Source organism: Canis lupus, chromosome 5 (genome assembly GCF_048164855.1).
Source record: "Canis lupus baileyi chromosome 5, mCanLup2.hap1, whole genome shotgun sequence".
NCBI lineage: Eukaryota > Metazoa > Chordata > Mammalia > Carnivora > Canidae > Canis > Canis lupus.
Genome location: NC_132842.1, coordinates 23,365,960 through 23,385,963, shown reverse-complemented (window position 1 = coordinate 23,385,963; position 20,004 = coordinate 23,365,960). Strand labels below are relative to the sequence as shown.

The following is a 20,004-nucleotide window of genomic DNA, read 5'->3' as shown; positions in this document are numbered from 1 at the left end:
CAGGATTGAGTCCCACATTGAGCCCCCTGCATGGAGCCTGCTTCTCCCTCTGCCTGTCTCTGTCTCTCTCTCTGTCTCTGTCTCTCATGAATAAATAAATACAATCTTTAAAAAAAAAACAACAAAAAATGAGGAAGGATCTGGCCTTTCCCCATGCTATGTGTGCACACTGGAGTGTGTGTGCACTAAGATGGATGCATGCATTGAGCATGTAACGTGTATGCACTGGTGTGTGTGCATGCACGCATTGGGTATGGATATATGCACGTGTGGTGTGTGTGTGAGAGAGAGCGCGTGTGCACAAGTGCAACTGGCACGCGCAAGCACACCCACGCCTCATTCTCCTGGGCCTCTTTCCTTCTGTGTTCAGGCCACCAGGAAATGAACTCTTGGGCTTGTTTTCCTCCCTAGTGTACGCATTTCAGGACCTAACGGCCAACTCTGGAGGATGAAACACTCTGCAATTTTCTTCCCGGTTTTTAATAAAACCTGGTTCAAATGTCTCCAAAGTAGTTACGTGCTTATTCTGTAAGACTTTTATCCACGCCCCTAAAAGCTGGTCTATCAGTAACACTGCACACTGAGGATTTTATATTGTCAGGCCTCTCCTGTCTGCTCCGAACCTATAGGAGGGCGCCGCACGTCCGTCCACACGTCCGTCCACACGACCACTGACTTGTAACTCTAAAGTGTCTGTGGTTTTGAAACAAACTACATTTTAAAAAAATGAGCCAACGGATTTTTCATCATCGGCTTGAAGGTATTTGAGTCCAGCCTGGATTCCCCATATTTCATCTGATTTCACAGGTAACCAGAGCTCTCAGGTGCCTGCCGCCTTCTGCTCCCACCTTGCTCACACTCTGCTGCGGCTCAGCTCCCTCTGCTGCAGTCGGGCCGCCCCATTCCGCCCCATTCCCCCCCATTCCCGCCCACAAACAGCACTTCTTGATACTGAGCAGAGGGTGCACGGCATGGGTGCCCCAGAGAAAGAGCAGAACAGTCACCGAGAAAGTTCTCTTGCGCCTGGCTGAGCAAGCACAGAAGCAATCCGCAGCCCCCCGGGCCCACTTCCCTGAGAGAGGCTACTTCTTCCACTCAAGCTCGGTTTTCTGGTGCCGACACTCCAAGAAGTGGGAGCTTTGTTTTCCTTATTTTGCTTTTATTTTGAGAGAGACGGGGAGACCTTGATAATGCATGCTAACCTTGCCCTGACATGTTTCTCCAATTTTCTGATGCTGAGTCCCTGCTGGGTTTAGGGATGTTTCCTTTGTGAACAACAAAACCAGGCTTTACAAATTATTAAATGCAGACACCCAAGCCCATATTTTTTCAATGCTTTCAGCATATTCTTCACGAAAAGGCTGCTAATGGTAGGAGTACCACAGAGCACATCCCCTGGCCAGGCCAGCTGCTTTCCCAAGCTTTGCAGCGGATTTGTGCCCATGTGGGTCTGCTTTGCGGCAGGCTCCGGTTTAAATCAACCCAGAGCCTAATTAAGCCGAGTTGAAATGTAATGCGATCTCATTCTATAGCCCCTTGTTTCATTCTTCCTGGGGCAAGCCCTGGGGGCATGGCGGGGGGGGGGGGGGGAGGGAGAAGGGAGGGGTGGGGGATAGGGTAATCCATTCCTCAACTCGGCCCCAGAACCTCTTTTGCTTCCCATTCTGAACTGTTTACCAACAGAGCTCTCGGTAATGCAGGGCACAGAGGGCTCCCAGCCCACAGCATCCATGTGCGTACACCCCCCACGCAGGTCATGTGTGTTGCGTTAAGAAAATCAACTGTTCGAGCATGCTAACAGTCACCGGATGAACAGGAGAAAGTAAGAAGTGACGTTCCAGCAACTGCAGACAGTGACGGGCCACAGCATCTGAATCCCAAGGAAACATGAGACTAGCCTATACAGAGGCTTGAGGAAGACTTGCTTTACATAAAATTTAAAAGACCAGTAGGCTGTGACTTCATTTAAAAAAGTGGGGGGGGATGGGCAGCCCCCGTGGCTCAGCGGTTTAGTGCCCCCTTCAGCCCAGGGTGTGTCCTGGAAACCCGGGATAGGGTCCCACATCGGGCTCCCTGCATGGAGCCTGCTTCTCCCTCTGTCTGTGTCTCTGCCTCTCTCTCTCTCTCTGTGTCTGTCATGAATAAATAAATAAAAATCTTTAAAAAAATAAAAACTAAAAAGGGGGAAGACACACCAGATTATGAGTTGTGAAGGGGATTAAATATCAAGCAAAACCTTGGTTTCCTTGAAGATCCCCACTGAAGCTTCCACATAGGATGCCCCAAGACCAACGGGAAATATCCTCAAGAGAAACAAAAGCCACCATGATAATAAAATCAGGCTCCAATTTTAGGAAGATGGTGGCAAGCCAGTATATCCAAGGAGGTAATCCTACAGGGAGAGACACTTTATCACCTATGGTGCATGACGCACACAGAAGGGACTGCCATTACTACTTGTCATTTGGTCTCCAGTGGGGTCCCTTTGAGGATTTGGGTGGAGCCACTCTAACTGCTGTCCTTATGTTTCATTATGGTTCACTGCTGTTAACGACAAGGCACGCCAGAGGGGTTGGAGTCTCCCCCATCTGCGCTTCAGGAGAGGTCCTGTCTCTTGCTTATGCTCTCTGTGTAAGCCCACCTTTGCTTTTCATAAATATGTGGTGACAGAGGGCAAAGGGCACCTGGGTGGCTCAGTGATTGAGCATCTGCCTTTGGCTCAGGGCATGAACCCAGGGTCCTGGGATGGAGTCCTGCATCAGGCTCTGTGCAGGGAGTCTGCTTCTCCCTCTCCCTAGGTCTCTGCCTCTCTCTCCGTGTCTCTCATGAATAAATAAATAAAATCTTAAAAAAAAAAAGAGAGACAGAGAACCACACATACACACACACACACATACACGCGCGTGCGTAAGTGAAATGTGAACTGCTTACAGCTTCTCGAAGACAGAGTTTCTTCAGTTCTTCCAGTCGCTGGCGAAGCGTTTCCTCCAGAGCTTCCTGCCTGGATTTCAAGGCAGCCAGCATATCTTTCTTGGCCGATTGAGAGCTATCAGATTCCTGAGAACCTGTCAATAAACAGTGGGGTTACTGGAGAAACAGATGGGAGACATATATCTGGGCCTCTGACAGCCTCACTGGAGCCCACACTTGGAGGTGGGACCTACCCAGGAATCCGGGAAGGGAGACACAAAGCAGGTGCTGCAGGGGCCCAGGCGCAAGGAGCGAATTCTTGGCACCTAGTGGAATTTATAGCTACTTGGAGGACTGGCAGGAAAATTTACATGCCCAAAAAAGAAGTTTCTCTTTCTTGATTATCTGAAGTTATGTGGCATACCTGTTTTGATTTCACTAGGGCATTGAAATAGGCTTTACACAATGAAGGGGAAAGTAAAATTCAAGTCAGTCATTTGAATACATAGTTTTAACTTTCTTTTTTCCACTTAAGAATGCTCATTTTTGGCTTACTTCAAAGATGATGCAGGCTTGTCATAAAAATTTTGAAAATGGAGACATGTAGAAAAATAGTCCACACATAAGTCCCCTAGAGATAACCATTGCTATGTATTTTCTCTTGACCTTTTTATCTAAGCACATATATTTTAAAAATAAAATTTGATTTTCATTATATATATTTTTAACTTCATATTGTATCATGAGCAAATATCCTCCTGATGAAAGTTATACATATTTTACCAGTCAGGGTGGAAATATCTGCATGATGATTCAAGCAGCAGACTGCTAGATATGAAATCTTGGTGGAAGGCAAGCTGTGAACCAAATACAAAAGGAAAATAAGCTAGAATGCCAACTGGAGGAATTTAGGTTGGACTAAAAGAACACTTTCCGGGCTGCAGTGTTTGGATCCTGAAGTGGGTTTCCAGCAGTGAAGCTATTACACATTTTTATCTTGATAGGTTCTGACAAGGCCACTGATGCCATAGGAAAGGAGAAGCTGATTATTACTTTGCTTCTCATGCCCATGGACATGGATGGGTATTACCGGGTGTGCATTCAAGGGGTTCAGATGATGATGCCACTTACAACAGCAACAACCACCATCAAATACCTGGGGATTTTTCTAGTGAAAGATGTGTAAGATCTCTACAGTGAAAACTCTAATATCCTACTGAGAAACATTAAAACCCTAAAAAAAAAAATAGAGAGGTATACCATGGTCATGGATTGGAAGGCTGACATTGTACAGATGTCCATTCTCCAGGAATTAAACAAGAGAATTGTTGCAATCTCAGGAAAAATTCCAGTGGGAACTGTATTTCTGTATGAAACATCTTGGGACAATTCAGTGATCACATGCCAGATGAGAACAATGCAATCAGAACTGCCAGACCCAGGGTGGGTGAGTGGTTGAGCACTTTAGCTCAAGGTTGAGCCTTTAGCTCAGGTTGTGATTTCAGAGTCCTGGGATGGAGTCCTGCATCAGGCTCACCTCAGGGAGCCTGCTTCTCCCTCTGCCTAGGTCTCTGCCTCTCTCTCTGTGTCTCTCATGAATAAATAATCTTTAAAAAAAAAAAAAAAGAACTGCCAGCCTCAAGTATTTTGTCTCTTCTGATGATAATGAAGCCATCCCAGAATCCTAAGGCTAGAAAGTCTTCTGTGCTTTTGCATCAAAAACCTCTGTTATACTCAAACCATCCCCCTAAATACACTATTCTTCTCCTTCAGTCTTTGAACAGTCTCTTGACATGCAATTAGGCTTCTAGAACCCTAATACTCAATAAAGTCTCAATGGGTAAGCACATTTTGACTCCAACGTGGGCTTTTTACTTTTTCTCCCCCAGCCCATCTTAGCTTGAAATAGAGAGTATGTACCACTGCAGGAACATACCATCTTCATGCCTCTGCAATAGCTAATAAATATTACCTTGAACAAACACATAAAATGTCATCACTCATACACTTGGATGCTACAGTTAAGCCATAGCTCATCTTGGTAAAGAAATCTAGTACCCATGAGTACCTATGTGTTATAAAACCTGCCTTCCAAACTTTTACTAATTTTTGTAGCTCTTCCCCAGATTTTGTCAAGCTCAGTTGCAGGATTCCAAATTCAATAGCAAACTCAAATAAAAGCTTGACTCTTATTAAGGCTCCCGTGACCTCATGGTTGTCAGACATTAAGCCCGGATGGTGTTATAGTCATGCAACACATCACTGGCTCCCCTTCCCATGTGGCTCAGATTTCCTACTTCTGTAGGTCAGTTACCCTGTGCCTATCACCCCTCAACTATCTCTAGTTTACACCCATCTGAGGTCCCACAGCTCAATCACTTTGCATCAGGTTCTCTTGGCCACAGTCATCCATCAAAATGGAAGACACAGGAACACATAATGGGGTTCTCTCTGTCCTAATCTAAAGCATTAATAATGATGTAACATAATGTGGGGAAGAAGTCAGACTTTAGATTTAAAAAACAGGCCTGGAGAAAACTGGACCTGAGAAGGAAGATTAAAGGATTTGTAGCTCAAGTGAAAAATCTATTGCTCTCCCTTTCATCCCTGCCTAACCTCTCAATAGAAAATGATGATTTATTGAGCCTAAGGATTCACTATGTTCCAGAATGGCAGATATCACAAGAACATTCAAGTCTGGGAGGCAAAGCACAAAGGTTTAGTGCTGAATTATAAGGTTCATTAGTGCTACTTAAATTATTATTATTTATAATAATTAGTCTAACTACCAAACCCACATAAGACAGAGTGGGATGGCTCAAGAGGCCCTTTCTGCATCTGAAACCACGAATACTGGCTGGCTCCAGTTCATACCTTTATTCTGGAAATTGCCTCATGAGGAATGTAGTGCTGGGTACCAAGTTAAATTTTTACAAAGTACCTGAGTTGGCCTGGCCATGCAGATTTTTTGTTTTTTTTTTTTTTTTTTTGTTTTGTTTTGTTTTGTTTTTAGCAGTAACTGGATGGTGAGTAGAGGCAAAACAGTCTGGTTTTGATGAACTCTACACCACCCACTAGTTAGTTGTGTGACTTTGGGCACATGATCTGTCCTCCTTAAAATGCTGTGAAGGCTAAATGAGATACAACACTTATCACTGTGCCTGGAATAGGTAAATGTCAAGATCCACTGTAGATTTAATAGGAGTGAAACACACACACACAGCAGAATTGGAAAGAAAGAGACCATTGATACTACCTCCTCCTTGCTGCTCAAGAAAAGACCTCACTCTGCAATTCAGTGTACAAAGGCAGTATTTTCAAACTGTTTCTTGAATGCCTGAGTTTGCAATTATTCTTTTGGAGCTGCTGTGCATGAGGGTTGGATCAAGGTCACAGAGATTCAGGGGTTCTGGAGCCCCCCCCCCCCATCCTCAAGCTTAGGGCGGCTCTGCATTCACCTGTTTATCCATTTGAAAAGAGGTTCCCCAGTGCTTTTGATTTCCTTTCCTTTGGAAAGGAAATCCAGGGCACTGGGGGAAGGGTTCTGAGGTTGGGGGGCCATTACTTGCAATCAGGCAAACATGGTGGCCACAGAAGAGGTGACCGAGTGCCCAGCAGCAGTGCTCTGCTACCAGTTCCACAGAGAGAAGCTCAGGGGCATCAGGAGAATGAGCCCCAGGGGTATCATGAGAATGTCAAGGTGGCTTCCTACAGCCCCTGCAGGTGTGCTTGGGATCCCTGGACCATCGTGGCAGACACATACAAGGGAGGCCAGCAAGAGGGCCTAGAATCAGGAGACACTGTTTCACGGTTACCCTGAAGTGACAAAGAATGACTCCAGGAAGAAACTCAATCAGGGAAGGGCCTCAAGTTAACAGGAGTCTTACGAACTAAAGATCCGTGAATAAGAAATGATTCGGGATGGAGAAATCATTTCACATCAGTACGTGGACTTGGTGAAAGGTATAGAAGTTCACCGTTGCTCTGGTTTATCCATTTCTGGTTACTTGAACACATGCATGCCTTGGCATGTGCAAGACCACTGTGGGGTTGTAAGTTCAGTCTCTTGGAAATCGAAAAAGTTGTAAATCTGCTACCTCTGAGAGGAACAGTGATGGACAGGGAAGGGACCTGACTTTCTGTGATATATGTGCTATTGATCAGTATAAGACCTTGGGTCACAACTCTTGGAGCCATGATGTCCCTATATGGAAAAAGACCAATTAATCAACCTCCAAGATGCTCCCAAATCTGGAGGATGTATTAATTAATTAACAGCTTACTTAGGTAGCTCCTTCTTGCCTCTGGCAACCCTTGCTGTTAACGTTACAAGTGTTACATACAGTGTAAGTTTCCCTCCTCTGTACCATCCCCACTTCCAGAAAAGACAAGCACCCTACTAACTCTGGTCCTACCCCCAGTTACTGGGGTAGTTTGCCTCAAGCTGGAAGGAAATGTCTAATTATCAACCAGGGCTGAAAAGATTTAACCTCTCCACCTTATCAACAGACCAAAGCACGTGTGTGTAAGTTTGGATGCTAAAAAAAAGAGGTTCAAAAATTTTTTTAAAAAGAGGTTCATCTGGGCTGTCTTTGGGATTAATGAAGCAGGAAGATGGATGGAACCTCTCTGCTGGATCAGAGGAGCAAGACTTCAAAATTTATACTTGACAAAACAGTAGCCAAGTGCTGCTTGGAAAGGACTGTCTACACATGATGAATCCGAGCAGGAGCCAAAGGGAAAACAGGGCTGATGTGAGCATTTTGGAAAGATATAAGTAATTCATTAATACTCAGTTGTCTTTCAAAGTTTTACGCAGCACCATATTTACAGGAGGAGTGGGGTGAATGTTCTTGGGAAAACATGCTGGCTCACAGCCTCCTGAGGCAGAAGTCTACAAACCAGTGGTTTAGAGTCAGCAGGTCTGGGCTTGTGTCCTGGCTCTGGGACGCACTAGCTGCAGGGATTTGGCAACAGGACACCACCTCTCCTGGCCTCTGATCCCTCCCCTCAAGTACAGGAATGAAAACAGGACTTCCTCAGAAGCTGGGGGAACTCATGACGTCACACCTCAGAGATGCCCAAAGAGAGTCAGAACCTGATGAATGCTACATGCATGGGAAGCCGAAGTTTTTTGTACTCAACAGTGTGCCTGGCCTTTATGGGGGGTTGGCACCCCAATTCCAGGGAACCCATGAAGTAAAAGAGGAAGACTAGTGAGTGGGCAAGCAAGACACAAGGAAGCAGGTGGAAGGCTCACATGGCCACAGCCCTGTGCCCTCAGGATGCTTGGGAGGAAACAGGGGAAGTGAGTTTTCCTAGACTCCTGATAGGAGCTGCCCACGTCCCAGTTCACGTAGTCTTCACGAAAACATTACCCTCGTTTTCACAGAAGAGGTCACTGGGACTCAGGGAGGCAGAGCTGGGATTCCAGTGGGGCGGCTCTGTGTGGTCTGTCCCGCACCCAGAACGGAAAGGGCACGACGGGAGCAGGAACTTTGTCTTGTCTGGGTCGCCGGTGGGTTGCCAGAGTGAAAAACCATGCGGTGTGCGATCGTGTCTGCCTTTCATGCCTCGACTCTCTGTCCACGGCCTGCGTGGATTATGATGCAGGGGGAAGGAAGGAGGAGGAGGAGCCGAGGGGTCCTTCAGATGAGCCAACAGAGCCTCTGTGAGCCAGGTGGGGTGGAACAGACAGGTGACCAGACCTGGGCCTCGCCCTCAGAGAGCCTGGCGGGGTGGGGTGGGTGCAAAGCTGCCTACCAGGAAGAGGCAGGAGATGAGCAGTGTTACCTGCACAAAGAGGGAGCAGCATACAAGAGGGAGCCCCCACCTGAGGGTCACCTTGATGGTCACCTCTCCTCTGATGAGTGGAGGTGCTCTGGGCGTTTTACCGCCAGGAAGCAGAGCGTGGTCAGATTCACGCTCTAGGAAACCCTCCTGCTGCTTGCTTAGGAACCATCTGTTTGCCTGATGCCAGGTTTGAAAATAAAATCTTTCGTCTTGGGCGATTTTATTATTATGTGTCAATCTGGAATCTGAAGGGTTTTCTAGAAATAGGTCACTGATAATTTTGCGATTAATTTAGGTGGGGGAAGAGGAGAAAAAAAACCTGACCTCAGAGCAGACCTTTCCTGACCCATTAGGCCACAAGCCAGAGTTTCTGACCAATGTGCTCAAGGTCAGAAAGTCCCTTTCAGCACGCATCTGGACATCTTTTGAAAGAACTACGGATCCTACGGTACCGGAGCTGTAGGTGTTACTGGTAGAGATGTACTGAAAACCTGCTGGGCTGCCTCTGGGGAAAAAGCCTCTTATTTCCAGGCTGGGAAACTCCAGACTTTACCCCGTGGGCAGCCGGGTGCCTGGGGCAGGATGTGGGTGGGCGAGGTGGCGGGGGGACACCAGGGCCCCTCCAGCCGGCAAACACATGGGAAGAGCTCCTCATTCAGCTGTGATGGAGAATTTGTGCCAATTTTTCCAAAGACCCTCGGCAGCACCGGATATGAGTACGCATCCTATGAAGAGAATGTTGTCAGGAACTGTGGCTCATCTGTTTTTACACAGATGGAACACTGGTGACTAGCTCACTGATCTCAGAAGACAGAAGGGGTGCTTTCCTCTTTGAAAAGAGGGGAAATTTGAAACAAACAGTATCCCCAAAGAAGAAAGAAATCTGTTGTCCTAAAAGTAAGGGAAGGAAATGACAATCTGTTTCAGCCTTCAGGGAAAAACAACAACAACAAAAAAACCCAAAAAAGCCCACCAGCAGCAGCATATTCCCAGCAGATCTGCAAAAGCTGTAAGGAGAAGTTCTGGCAGACGCCTCAGGAGTAAACAGGAGGGAAAAGTTTGAACTCTTTGTTATGATGAAGAGACATTTATTTCCCTTACAAACCCTCAATTATAAGTTCCTTACATAAAAGATGTCCTAAGAGACCCTGCGAAATAATGTCACATTGTAGATTTTGAGATAAACGTGTGATCTCGGGAGACCGTCTCCGAGAATTAAATGCGATTCTTAACATGAAAAATGCATGCCTGGACGACTTCTCATCAGGCTCAGAAATTATAAAAATTAGATGGTTCACTTGAAAGAGTGGTGAAGTGGAGGCTCTGTGGAAAAGCAGCACCCCCGAGAGTGGGGAGGGGTCTCTGCAGGAGCTCTCCAGTGTGGCTGCTTCATTGCTCAGTTGGCGCTTTTGCCAATGGATGAAGAGGACAAATATCACTGGGGGCAGAGGATGAACAGTCGGTTACAAAAATTAGCAGCAGCGTCTAGTAAAAATACAAAGTACAATCTCTAGTTGAAACTACCATTTTTGAGCAACTCATATGGATTCCCTTTCATTTACTGTGGAATGAGGAGGCTTTATCCTTCTAGCTCCCAGACTCTTAATTCCATTGTAGTATCAAGAGGGTTAGCTAAGGGGTGTCTGGATGGCTCACTGGTTGACTGTCTGCCTTTGGCTCAGGTCGTGATGGCAGGGTCCTGGGATCGAGTCCTGTATTAGGCTTCCCTGAGGGAGCTGGCTTCTCTCTCTGCCTATGTCTCTGCCTCCCTCTCTGTGTCTCTCGTGAATAAAGAGGGTTAGCTGATGGGATCCCTGGGTGGCTCAGCAGTTGAGCATCTGCCTTCCGCTCAGGTCGTGATCTTGGGATCCGGGATCGAGTCCCACATCAGGCTCCCTGCAAGGAGCCTGCTTCTCCCTCTGCCTGTGTCTCTGCCTCTCTGTGTCTCTCATGAATAAATAAATAAATCTTAAAAAAAGAAACAAAAAACAAGAGGGCTAGCCGAGATGGGAAGAGAGCGATGCCTACAAGAATTCAACAGTGGTATTTATTTATTTTTCAATGTTTAAAATTTCATCATTGGAGAGGAGGTCACTTAGGTTGTACATGGTTACTCTGTTCTGGTTCTCCTTACTAGGTAGAGCTATTCCTTTTTTTTTTTTTTTTTTAAGATTTTATTTATTTATTCATTCATTAGAGAGAGGCAGAGACACAGGCAGAGGGAGAAGCAGGCTCCATGCAGGGAGCCCGATGTGGGACTTGATCCCAAGACTCCAGGATCATGCCCTGAGCCAAAGGCAGATGCCCAACCGCTGAGCCACCCAGGCGTCCCGGTAGAGCTATCCCTTTAGCAGAAACAGATCACTGTAAATGACTTAATTGGGCTCCCCCCATATGAGATCAGAGAGGGGCAACTGTTCCCCCTGTTCTTAGTTTTGACTCCGGCACAACCCACTCAAGCAAGCCCAGAAATAGCCATTCCACAGAAGGAGATTTCTCAGCCCTCACTGGTTACACAGTCCAGTATGAACACTGCCCGGAGGAGGCCCTGTCCCCTGGTTGAGCCTGCAGGGCTGTGCCCGCCTGCAAAGCACTGAGCTTATGACCAAGATTAAAGCCCCTGGAATCCTGCTCATCCCTAGACCCAAAAGGAGAGGGGGTGGGGCTGGTAACAGGGATCTCTAAGAGGCTAGAGAGAGACACACCAGGGAGGAGATGGAGTGAGAGCAAGAAAGAAAGGAGAAAGACTGAAGTCTGGGCTTACATTTTTAAAGCCCAAACAACCCCCAAAACAATGCGATCGCTCCCAGCGCGAGGCAGCGTGTTTTGAGCCAAACACAGCCACGGCCATAATACAGCTGGCTGCGGCCGATCAGATCACCCCTCCGTGGGGAGAGGTCAGAGAGCTGGCATCCTCATTGTTATATCGGTTATTAATAAACTTCTGAACAATGGAAGGAAGTGCCAGCGCTCAGAGAATGAGAATGTGTGAAAGGGTGAGTAATGGATGCGGACAGATCCAGGCGGAGCGCGGGCCCAGGCTCAGCACATGTTTCCCCCCACAACGGAAAGTGTCAGAGCCGGGGCACGACTGCAGACCGCAGGGTTTGGGGGGTTTTTGTGTTTTAAACCAAAGATCCCTGGCCACATTCTTCGCAGTCCTGCTGATCACAGTGATGACTCAATTGCTATCTCATTAATCACCCCGCCTCACTCCTATTTATAGGCACAACGTGGCCCTTTGTTTTGTAGCCAATGGGTGGCTCACGGCCCTGCACTCCCAGTCAAGAAGCCAGCCTCAGTCCCCTGGTTTGTCTCCGTAAGACAGGACACACAGACTTTTTTTTTTTTTTGGTCTTGTTGGTTCACGCGACAAGCCACAGGGGCTTCGGAAGAGTAGGTTGTTTTCTAAGTTTACACTGTTTTCTTTAAATAGGCTGAGAGCAAAAGCAGGTCTCCCTTGGGCCCTACACTCCCACTGGCGTCAGAATGGTTACACGAGGGATCCCTGGGTGGCTTAGCAGTTTAGAGCCTGCCTTCGCCCAGGGCGTCCTGGGACGAGTCTCGCATCGGGCTCCCTGCATGGAGCCTGCTTCTCCCTCTGCCTGTGTCTCTGCTCCTCTCTCTTGCTCTGTGTCTCTCATGAATAAATAAAATCTTAAAAAAAAAAAAAAAAAAAGAATGGTTACACGATGGCAAAGCCTCCAGACAATGTTCGAGACAGTCCTACACTCCCTCCCACTTTCAGAGGAGCCAAGGAAAAGCCCTGTGGGCTCAGCTACTGGGACAAGGGCACTTGTTGTTTTGGGTTTTGTTTGGCTACTGCATTTTTTTTTCTCCTCTCCAATTTTTTTTAGATTTCAAGAAATGGAGAAAGGGAAGGGAGGAACCAACCCTGTGAAGTCCCACAGAAAAAGATTTCAGATGCTTTTGTTTGTTTAAACTCTGAAAACATCTTGAGTGGTTTAAATTCAGAGCTGTCCTCTCTGACTCTGTGTGGGCCCCTGCAAATTTGTCACCTGAAACACAGATCAGCAAGAGCAATGGAGAGAGGTGTAGACAAATTGGGAGGAAACGTGCAGGTTCTCCCAGGGCGTAGTGAAGAGAGGACCCTGCTTCCCACCCCTGCGGTGGGCAATCAGGGTGTTGAGGGCGCACCCGGCCATGCAAAGATCTGAGGGGGCCGAGGCAGTGGCAGGCTTGTGGAGGGCAGGGCAGGTGGCTCCATCGGCCTGCCTTGGCACCCGAGCTGCCTTGATGTCCCTTCTCCCAGGGAACTCTGGGAAAACCATGCCATCTCTCCGCTGATGTGTTCTGGGGACAAGGTTTCTCACGTCCTTTCAAGTCTGGCCACCAGGGCCTCTCCACAAATAGATTTGGGATGCAGATAGATTTCCTGCAGTCTGAATCACATTCAGTGCTGGAGGGGGTGGATTCCTTTTAGTCCAACACAGGCCTTACATCTTGGGCTCAGACAGTTCACCGGCTCTAAGGGAGTCTACTAGGACAGGGGCCTACAGGTCTGACACAGGAGGGTCCCCGGGATCACCACTGAAGAATTTAGGGAGCCTAGCTGTAAGTCTCAATAAATCGTTTCAACTATGTGGATTGTTTCTTTTTGAAACAGAAGCCCCTGGCACAGGGCGTTAGTAAGTATAGACTTCCGACTTCTTTCATACATAGCAATGACACTGCTTTGTTTCTCTAGCAACTCATACCTCACATGCCAAGTACTGGGCGTCAGTAGTTTTAAAGGTATTTACATGCCTTTAGTTAAATAGGAAAACTGCCTTCAGAGTTACTAAGAGCCTGGAAATATTTTCTCTGTTGACATCAATAAACAGTATGAAACACGTTGAAGAAAGAGACTCTAACTTTTTAAAATGTTGTGTATACTACACCAAGCAAGGTTTGGGAACTAGGAAAAGTGTTCACACCATAGCAATAATCTTACATTGTCATATGGCTCAGCTACACCAAATCTAGGTATACACCAAGGTAAAAAAGTGGATGGAAGGCAGCAAGGGTGCACATTCTTTGCAAGAGGAGCCTGATTTGACAAGATTAGCCTTTCGAGGTCTGACGCCAGCGTACAGAGTGACACAGTACAACCCAAGGGAGACTATTGGTGATGGGTATGCGTGAGTTGGGCAACGCCCAACACAGCATATGCCTCAGGAACACAGAAGAAGGTCCTTAGGATGTGGCATATGCAGGATTCTTAGTACTCATCTTCCAATTTTGATTTCAATAATCCTATGACACTGACTTTGGTTTTGGCAGTGATTTTCTGGATTTGACACCAAAATCAAAAGCACCCAAAGCAAAAATGAACAAGTGGAACTATATTAAACTAAGAAGCTTCTGCACAGTCAAGGAAACCATCAACAAGGCAAAAAAAGGCAACCTACTGAATGGGGGAAGATACTTGCAAATCATCTATCTGATTAAGGAGTTAATATAAAAAACAAAACAAAACAAAACAAAACAAAAAACCAAACAAAAACAACCTCATACAACTCAATAGCAAAAAACTCAAACAATCCAATGAAAAACTGGGCATAGGACCTTATTAGACATTTTCCCAAAGACATTCAAATGGCCAACAAACATGTGAAAAGGTGTTCAGCATCACTTATCATCAGGGAAATGCCAATCAAAACTACAATGAGATACAGTACCTGTCAAGATGGCTAGAATCAAAAACAGAAGAAATAACAAATATTGGTGAGGATGTAGAGAGAAAGGAACCCTTGTGAGCTGTTGGTGGGAATGCAAACTGGTACAGCTACTCTGGAAAACAGTAGGAGGGTCCTCAAAAAAATTAAAGAATAAAACTACCATATGATCTAGCAATTCCACTTCTGGATACTTCCCTGGAGAGAATGAAAACGCTAATTCACAAAGATACACGTACCCCTCCATTCACTGCAGCATTACTTAAAACAGCCAAGATATGAAAACCACCCACCAATGAATGGATAATGAAAATGTGGCATATACATAAATGGAATATTGTTCAGCCATAAAAATGAATGAAATCTTGCTGTTTGGGAAAACAGATGGAACCTGACAGCATTATGTTAAGTGAAATCAGTCAGATAAAGAGAAACAAATACCATATGTATGATCTCACTTATATGTGGAACTTAATACAAACCCCAAAACTGAAGCTCATAGATGCACAGAAGAGACTGGTGGTTGCCAGAGATGGGGGTGGGGGAAATTGATGAAGAGGTTCAAAATGTACTTATTTCCAGTTAAAAATAAGTCATACAAATGTAATGTTAAACATTTAAAAAATCATGTTTGGAGTATCTACTGGGTGCCAGACACTGGGCTAGAAGTAGAAAGAAGGATTTTCTTTTTTCTTAAGTAGGCTCTATGCCCAAAGCAGGACTCAAACTCATGACCCTGAGATCAGGACCTGAGCTCAGTCCAATAGTCAGATGCTCAACTGACTGAGGCGCCCAGGCGACCATGGAAAAAAAGGACTTTAAAATAAAGATTCATTTCTCAAAATGTTTTTAAAGAATATATATTAGACACCTTTTTCTCTTTTCCTTTCTTTTTTTTTTTTTTTTTTTAAGCATGAGGCAGTCGGTGAAGGAGAGAAACGAATTGACCAAATAGGATACTAAATCAGATGCATCATATTTTCAAATGAAAAGTAGAACATGGGAGTCTGGCAAGTGTACTAAAAAAAAGTGTTTAAAATCAGGGCTTTCCTGGAAAAGCAATACATCTGTGGGAGTGTATGACTAAGGAACTCTCAAGAAATGGTTAGGTAAGAGGACACCAAGGTACAAAAAGAACGCAGTGGGATATCAGCCAGCTATGGAGACATGTAAGCCAGCTAGATGTCCACATCTATGGACACTAGAAATTCCCTTTGTGAACTGATGGCCTATATTCTTTCCTTTTGGGGATCTCTCCCTCCATGGTCTTCCTAAATCATGGGATGGAGGCCTCCCCAATGAACTCAGCCTCAGCATGGCTTCAGGCTCCAGCTTGCAGGGCTAGGCAGGGTTTGAGATGCTGCTGGGTCTGGTCATGGGGTGTGGCTCCTACTTCCCAGGCTCCTCCTCTCGCACAGTGGTACAGCAGACAGCAGGCAGGGAAAGAGCCCAGGGGGCCAGGGCCCACCACTGTTGCCCCTCTAAAAGCAGGGACAGCTAAGGCTTTAGCTGCCTCCAGCCACTCCCAAACAGCTTAGCCTGGGGCCCTTAACATGAAGTCACCACACATTTGAAAATTACTTTAATATCTCAGTATAAAGCTGCTTCATTTGATATTATAACATTATATTACTCTGTCTACCAGGCTGGTGGCAGTCACACAGACGAACTGTTTCCTAATCTTAAAGATGCCTGGATCTCATTTGCTGATGACTGAGTGGTGCCCGTTCAAGGTCAGGAGGTGTGAGTGCACAATCCAGTGCACAATCTGGTCTGTGACTCTGTTAGGTTACTGGCGTGGTGCTCCAGAGGCTGACAGATATGAGGGGCCAGAGGAGATGGCCCAAAACACAGGTCTGGAAATAGGGATACCTGTATTCTGTGTCCCTGAGCAATACCATCACTTCAGGCTTCTAGCTCTTTCTTAGCAGGAAGAGTGTGGCTCAAGGTGCTGTCCTCAGACTGGCTGCATCAGCATCTCTCAGGGACTTGTGTATGCCAATTCTCAGGCTCACCCCAGAACCTGCAGTCAGACCCCCTGGGGCTGGAGCTCAACTATCTGTGTTTTGAGCTGCCCTCTGAATGGCTCTGATACACCTGTAAGTTTAAGAACCCTCAAGTTACAAGAATTCACTGTCCTTTTGGATATAACCAGGCCATACTCAGAAAGTACCCGGACTTCCAAATGGATATGAAACCACAGCAGGGATGCACATCTCACTGAGCCTGAAGGATGAGCCGGGCTCATTTGTGGCTGGATGAGGAGGACTGTCAGCAGATAAATCCAAGCTTGAATAGGAGACTATGGGTTTTAACAAGAGTTGGAAGTGTCTAGAGTATAAACACAGGGTTTGGTTCTGGCTCTGCCCTCTGCCACTCAGCAGGGGATTGAGAGTGGCTATTAATTTGAGGCAGGGGTCTGGAGCTTTGTACAACATTCTCTTCGATACACAACAGCCCCATTCTTTACAGCTTTTACCGTAAACCTCAGGGCCTCAGAAATGATGATCATGTGGCTCTCTGTGCTGATGAAAAAAATTTGGAGAATCGAGGTGGCAAGGGGTTTATGGTAAATGCTATGGTGATCTAGGAGAGGTAGATCCAGGTTTTGTGGGGCATGAAGCTTATATTGGCGGCTTCATTTAAGGAAAAGAATGAAATTATTGCAATAGCCATGACACAGAAGCAATTTAAGTGTCCACTGACAGATGAATGGATAAAGTTAACGTGGCATATATACACAATGGAGTATTACTCAGCCATAGAAAGGAATGAGATCTTACCATTTATGACAACATGGACTTGGCAGGTACTACGCTAAGTAAAATAAGTCAGACAGAGAAACAAATACCATATGATTTCACTCAGATGTGGAATCTAAAAAAGAAACGAATAAACAAGCAAAAAGCAGAAACAGATCCATAAATACAGAGAACTGGTAGTTGACAGAGGGAGAGGGATGGAGCGACCAGTAAAACAGGTAAAGGTGAGTGGGAAGTCCAGGCTTCCAGAGATGGAACGAGTAAGTCATAGGGATGAAACGTACAGCACAGAGAATATAGTCAATGAGATTTTAACAGGGAGAGATGGGCATGGCAGGGAGAGATTTGCAGTGAGCACAGGAGACCAGAGGTGATGGATCACTACCTTGTACACCTGAAACTAATGTAACACTGTGTGTCAACTGCATTTCTAGGTAAAAAAGAAAAGAACGCAAAACATAGAACTTCCACAAAAACACATGGCATGTGAACACGTGCAGTCACTAGACGGTTGTAGAAAGACCCCCATGCCCGGGATCCCTGGGTGGCTCAGCAGTTTAGCGCCGCCTTCCGCCCAGAGTGTGATCCTGGAGACCCGGGATCGAGTCCCACATCGGGCTCCCTGCATGGAGCCTGCTTCTCCCTCTGTCTGTGTCTCTGCTTCTCTCTCTCTCTCTCTCTCTCTCTCTCTGTGTCTCTCATGAATAAATAAATAATCTTAAAAAAAAAAAGGCCCCAGTAAGCAATAGGATTTTGTTCTTATGACATCACTCTTCACTGCTAATTCTTGCTTATTTGTTTCTCTTTGGTAATGTTTTCGCTTCCATTCTTTTACAACCCCCGGAAGCACCAGGTGAAAAGAAAAACAATGAGAAGCTAGAAGAGAAACACAATAGGGAAGGTGCAACAAAGAGGAAGTGCAGTGAGGAATGGAAGAATCTAGACAAAGCTGATGGAGGCAGAAGGCAAGATCCTCTGCATGGGCAGGATGCCTCTGTGAGTGAAGGAGCTCCTGTCCCCATCACCAGGGGTGGAAGCAGGAGGAGCACAGAAGGAAAGGCTGCATATGAAGGGCGGGGCCTTATAAACCTTAGGGGGCGTGGCCTCGGTAGGCCACAGGGGGCGGGGCCTCAGGAAACCCTTTGGGGCGGAGCCTTAGCAAAACACACGGGGCCGGGCCGCCAAAGATAGAGGGATGCTCCAACCCGTGCAGAACAAAGATGATGCTAGGGATTTAATATTCAGAGACAGCTTCCAGAATGCTAGAGCAGGAAAGAATTTAAAAAAAAAAAGAAGAAAGAGAAGATGACGTAGGGCAAATAAAGACTTCTTGCTTCCCTTTCAGGGCTCAGAGGCAAAGGTACGCTGCCCAAGAACAATCAGCCTTCGAAGGTGTGGCCGGAGGAGTAATCTGCATCAGTTATACTTTCTAGCATTTCCAAACAATGATCCTCTCCCTCCCTCTTCCTGCGCTCCTCAAACCTCCGCCTCTTCCTGTCACTGCATCCCTACTCTGGACACCAGTCAGCCCAATGGGAGCCGCCAGGGCCTCTCTCCTGCATCCAGGGACAAAATGACTTGCCCAGGGCTCGGAGAAACAAACTTGGAATCAGACCCGTGGACGCTCAGGTGTGAAGGGCTCAACTCCTACACCGCGTTCCGCGACACAAGACTCTCCTTGCCAAAGGCCAAGAGTGTCTGTACCTTCTAAGGTCCCGAGGAGATACCTGGGAATAGGATGCAGTTCTGCCCTGCACCACGCACCTGCCTTCAGCCCCTCCTTAGTGGAATTTTCCTTTAAGGACACATGAGTGAACCAACCACACCTTGTCCTTGGACTTGACATTCCAGACAGTGGCCATCGGCACTCAGCAGGCTCTGGAGGGTGCCTGAGGGGACGCATGCGGCCAACAGTCCTTCCCACACTAGCGGCTCTGCTGTGGCTTCTCCGCCCCCCACCCTTTGGCACTTCTGGCAGTTTTCTCAGATTCCTATTTGGCTCAAAACCTGGGTCTCACAAGCGGAGCCAGTTCCTGGCGAGCCTGCCAAGCTGCCTCCTCAGCAGCTGCCACTCTGTGACCTTCCCCGGAGCCACTCTGGGGTGGAAGCCATGCTCGAGCGACAGCCTCCCCCACTTTCTCCACAAAAGCCCTGCTCACCTGATGACAGGAGGCTCCCGCTGCTGCCACTGATGATCTTCCCTTTGCTCCCCATGTTGGCCAGCTTTGAGGTCTTCAGCGTGCCAGTCTCGGTTAGGTCAATGGCGATCTCACTCAGGCTTCGCGCGGCATGGATCTTAGACTAGAGTGGAAAAGATGACTAGGTTATGAAGAGGCGTTCACCTCTGAGAGTGAAGGGTCATCACCTGTGCACTCATGGTCCTGAAACTTAGCAAATGGACTCATTTCTGGCTTGCAGCACTTTTCGATTTGTGGTTCCTTGGCCTCGTGCCTCATCACTGAAAATCCCTGCAGGAGGTATGGCTCTAGAGCTGACACCAGTGATGCGTTTTCAAGCGACTCTACAGGCTGAGCCGTCTAGTGCCTAGAGTAGCGGTTCTAGTGTCAGACAGACCTGGTTGGAGTCCTGGTTTGGGGAAAGTCACTTGATCTCACTGAGACTCATTATTCCCAACTACAAAATGGGAAAAACACTGACGGGTCTGTGAGGGTGGAAGGAAGTAAGGTGAAGGGCTCCCCTCTGCCGCTCCCTGGTACACAGCTCCCAATAAATAGTGGTGATTATATTTTCTGTTGAAAGGAGGAGGGAAAAAAATAATTTTCAGCTCTGTGAATGACATAAGAGGTACATGAAACAGATTTATGAGGTTCATATAGATTCTGAGGTGACTTAAACCCCTT

General features: G+C 46.7%; 1 protein-coding gene across 17 annotated transcripts in view; it reads right to left on the bottom strand.

The window, feature by feature from the left end:
* FRMD4A (FERM domain containing 4A) overlaps positions 1–20,004 on the bottom strand; it is a 739,423-nt gene that overhangs the window by 34,535 nt on the left and 684,884 nt on the right. For all 17 annotated transcript variants that reach the window (XM_072825741.1, XM_072825735.1, XM_072825738.1 and 14 more), the window contains 2 exons: positions 19,303–19,444; positions 2,932–3,065 (listed from right to left, as the gene is read on the bottom strand). In XM_072825741.1, coding sequence (XP_072681842.1) covers positions 2,932–3,065; positions 19,303–19,444 — 276 coding nt within the window. The remainder of the gene's footprint in view (positions 1–2,931; positions 3,066–19,302; positions 19,445–20,004) is intronic.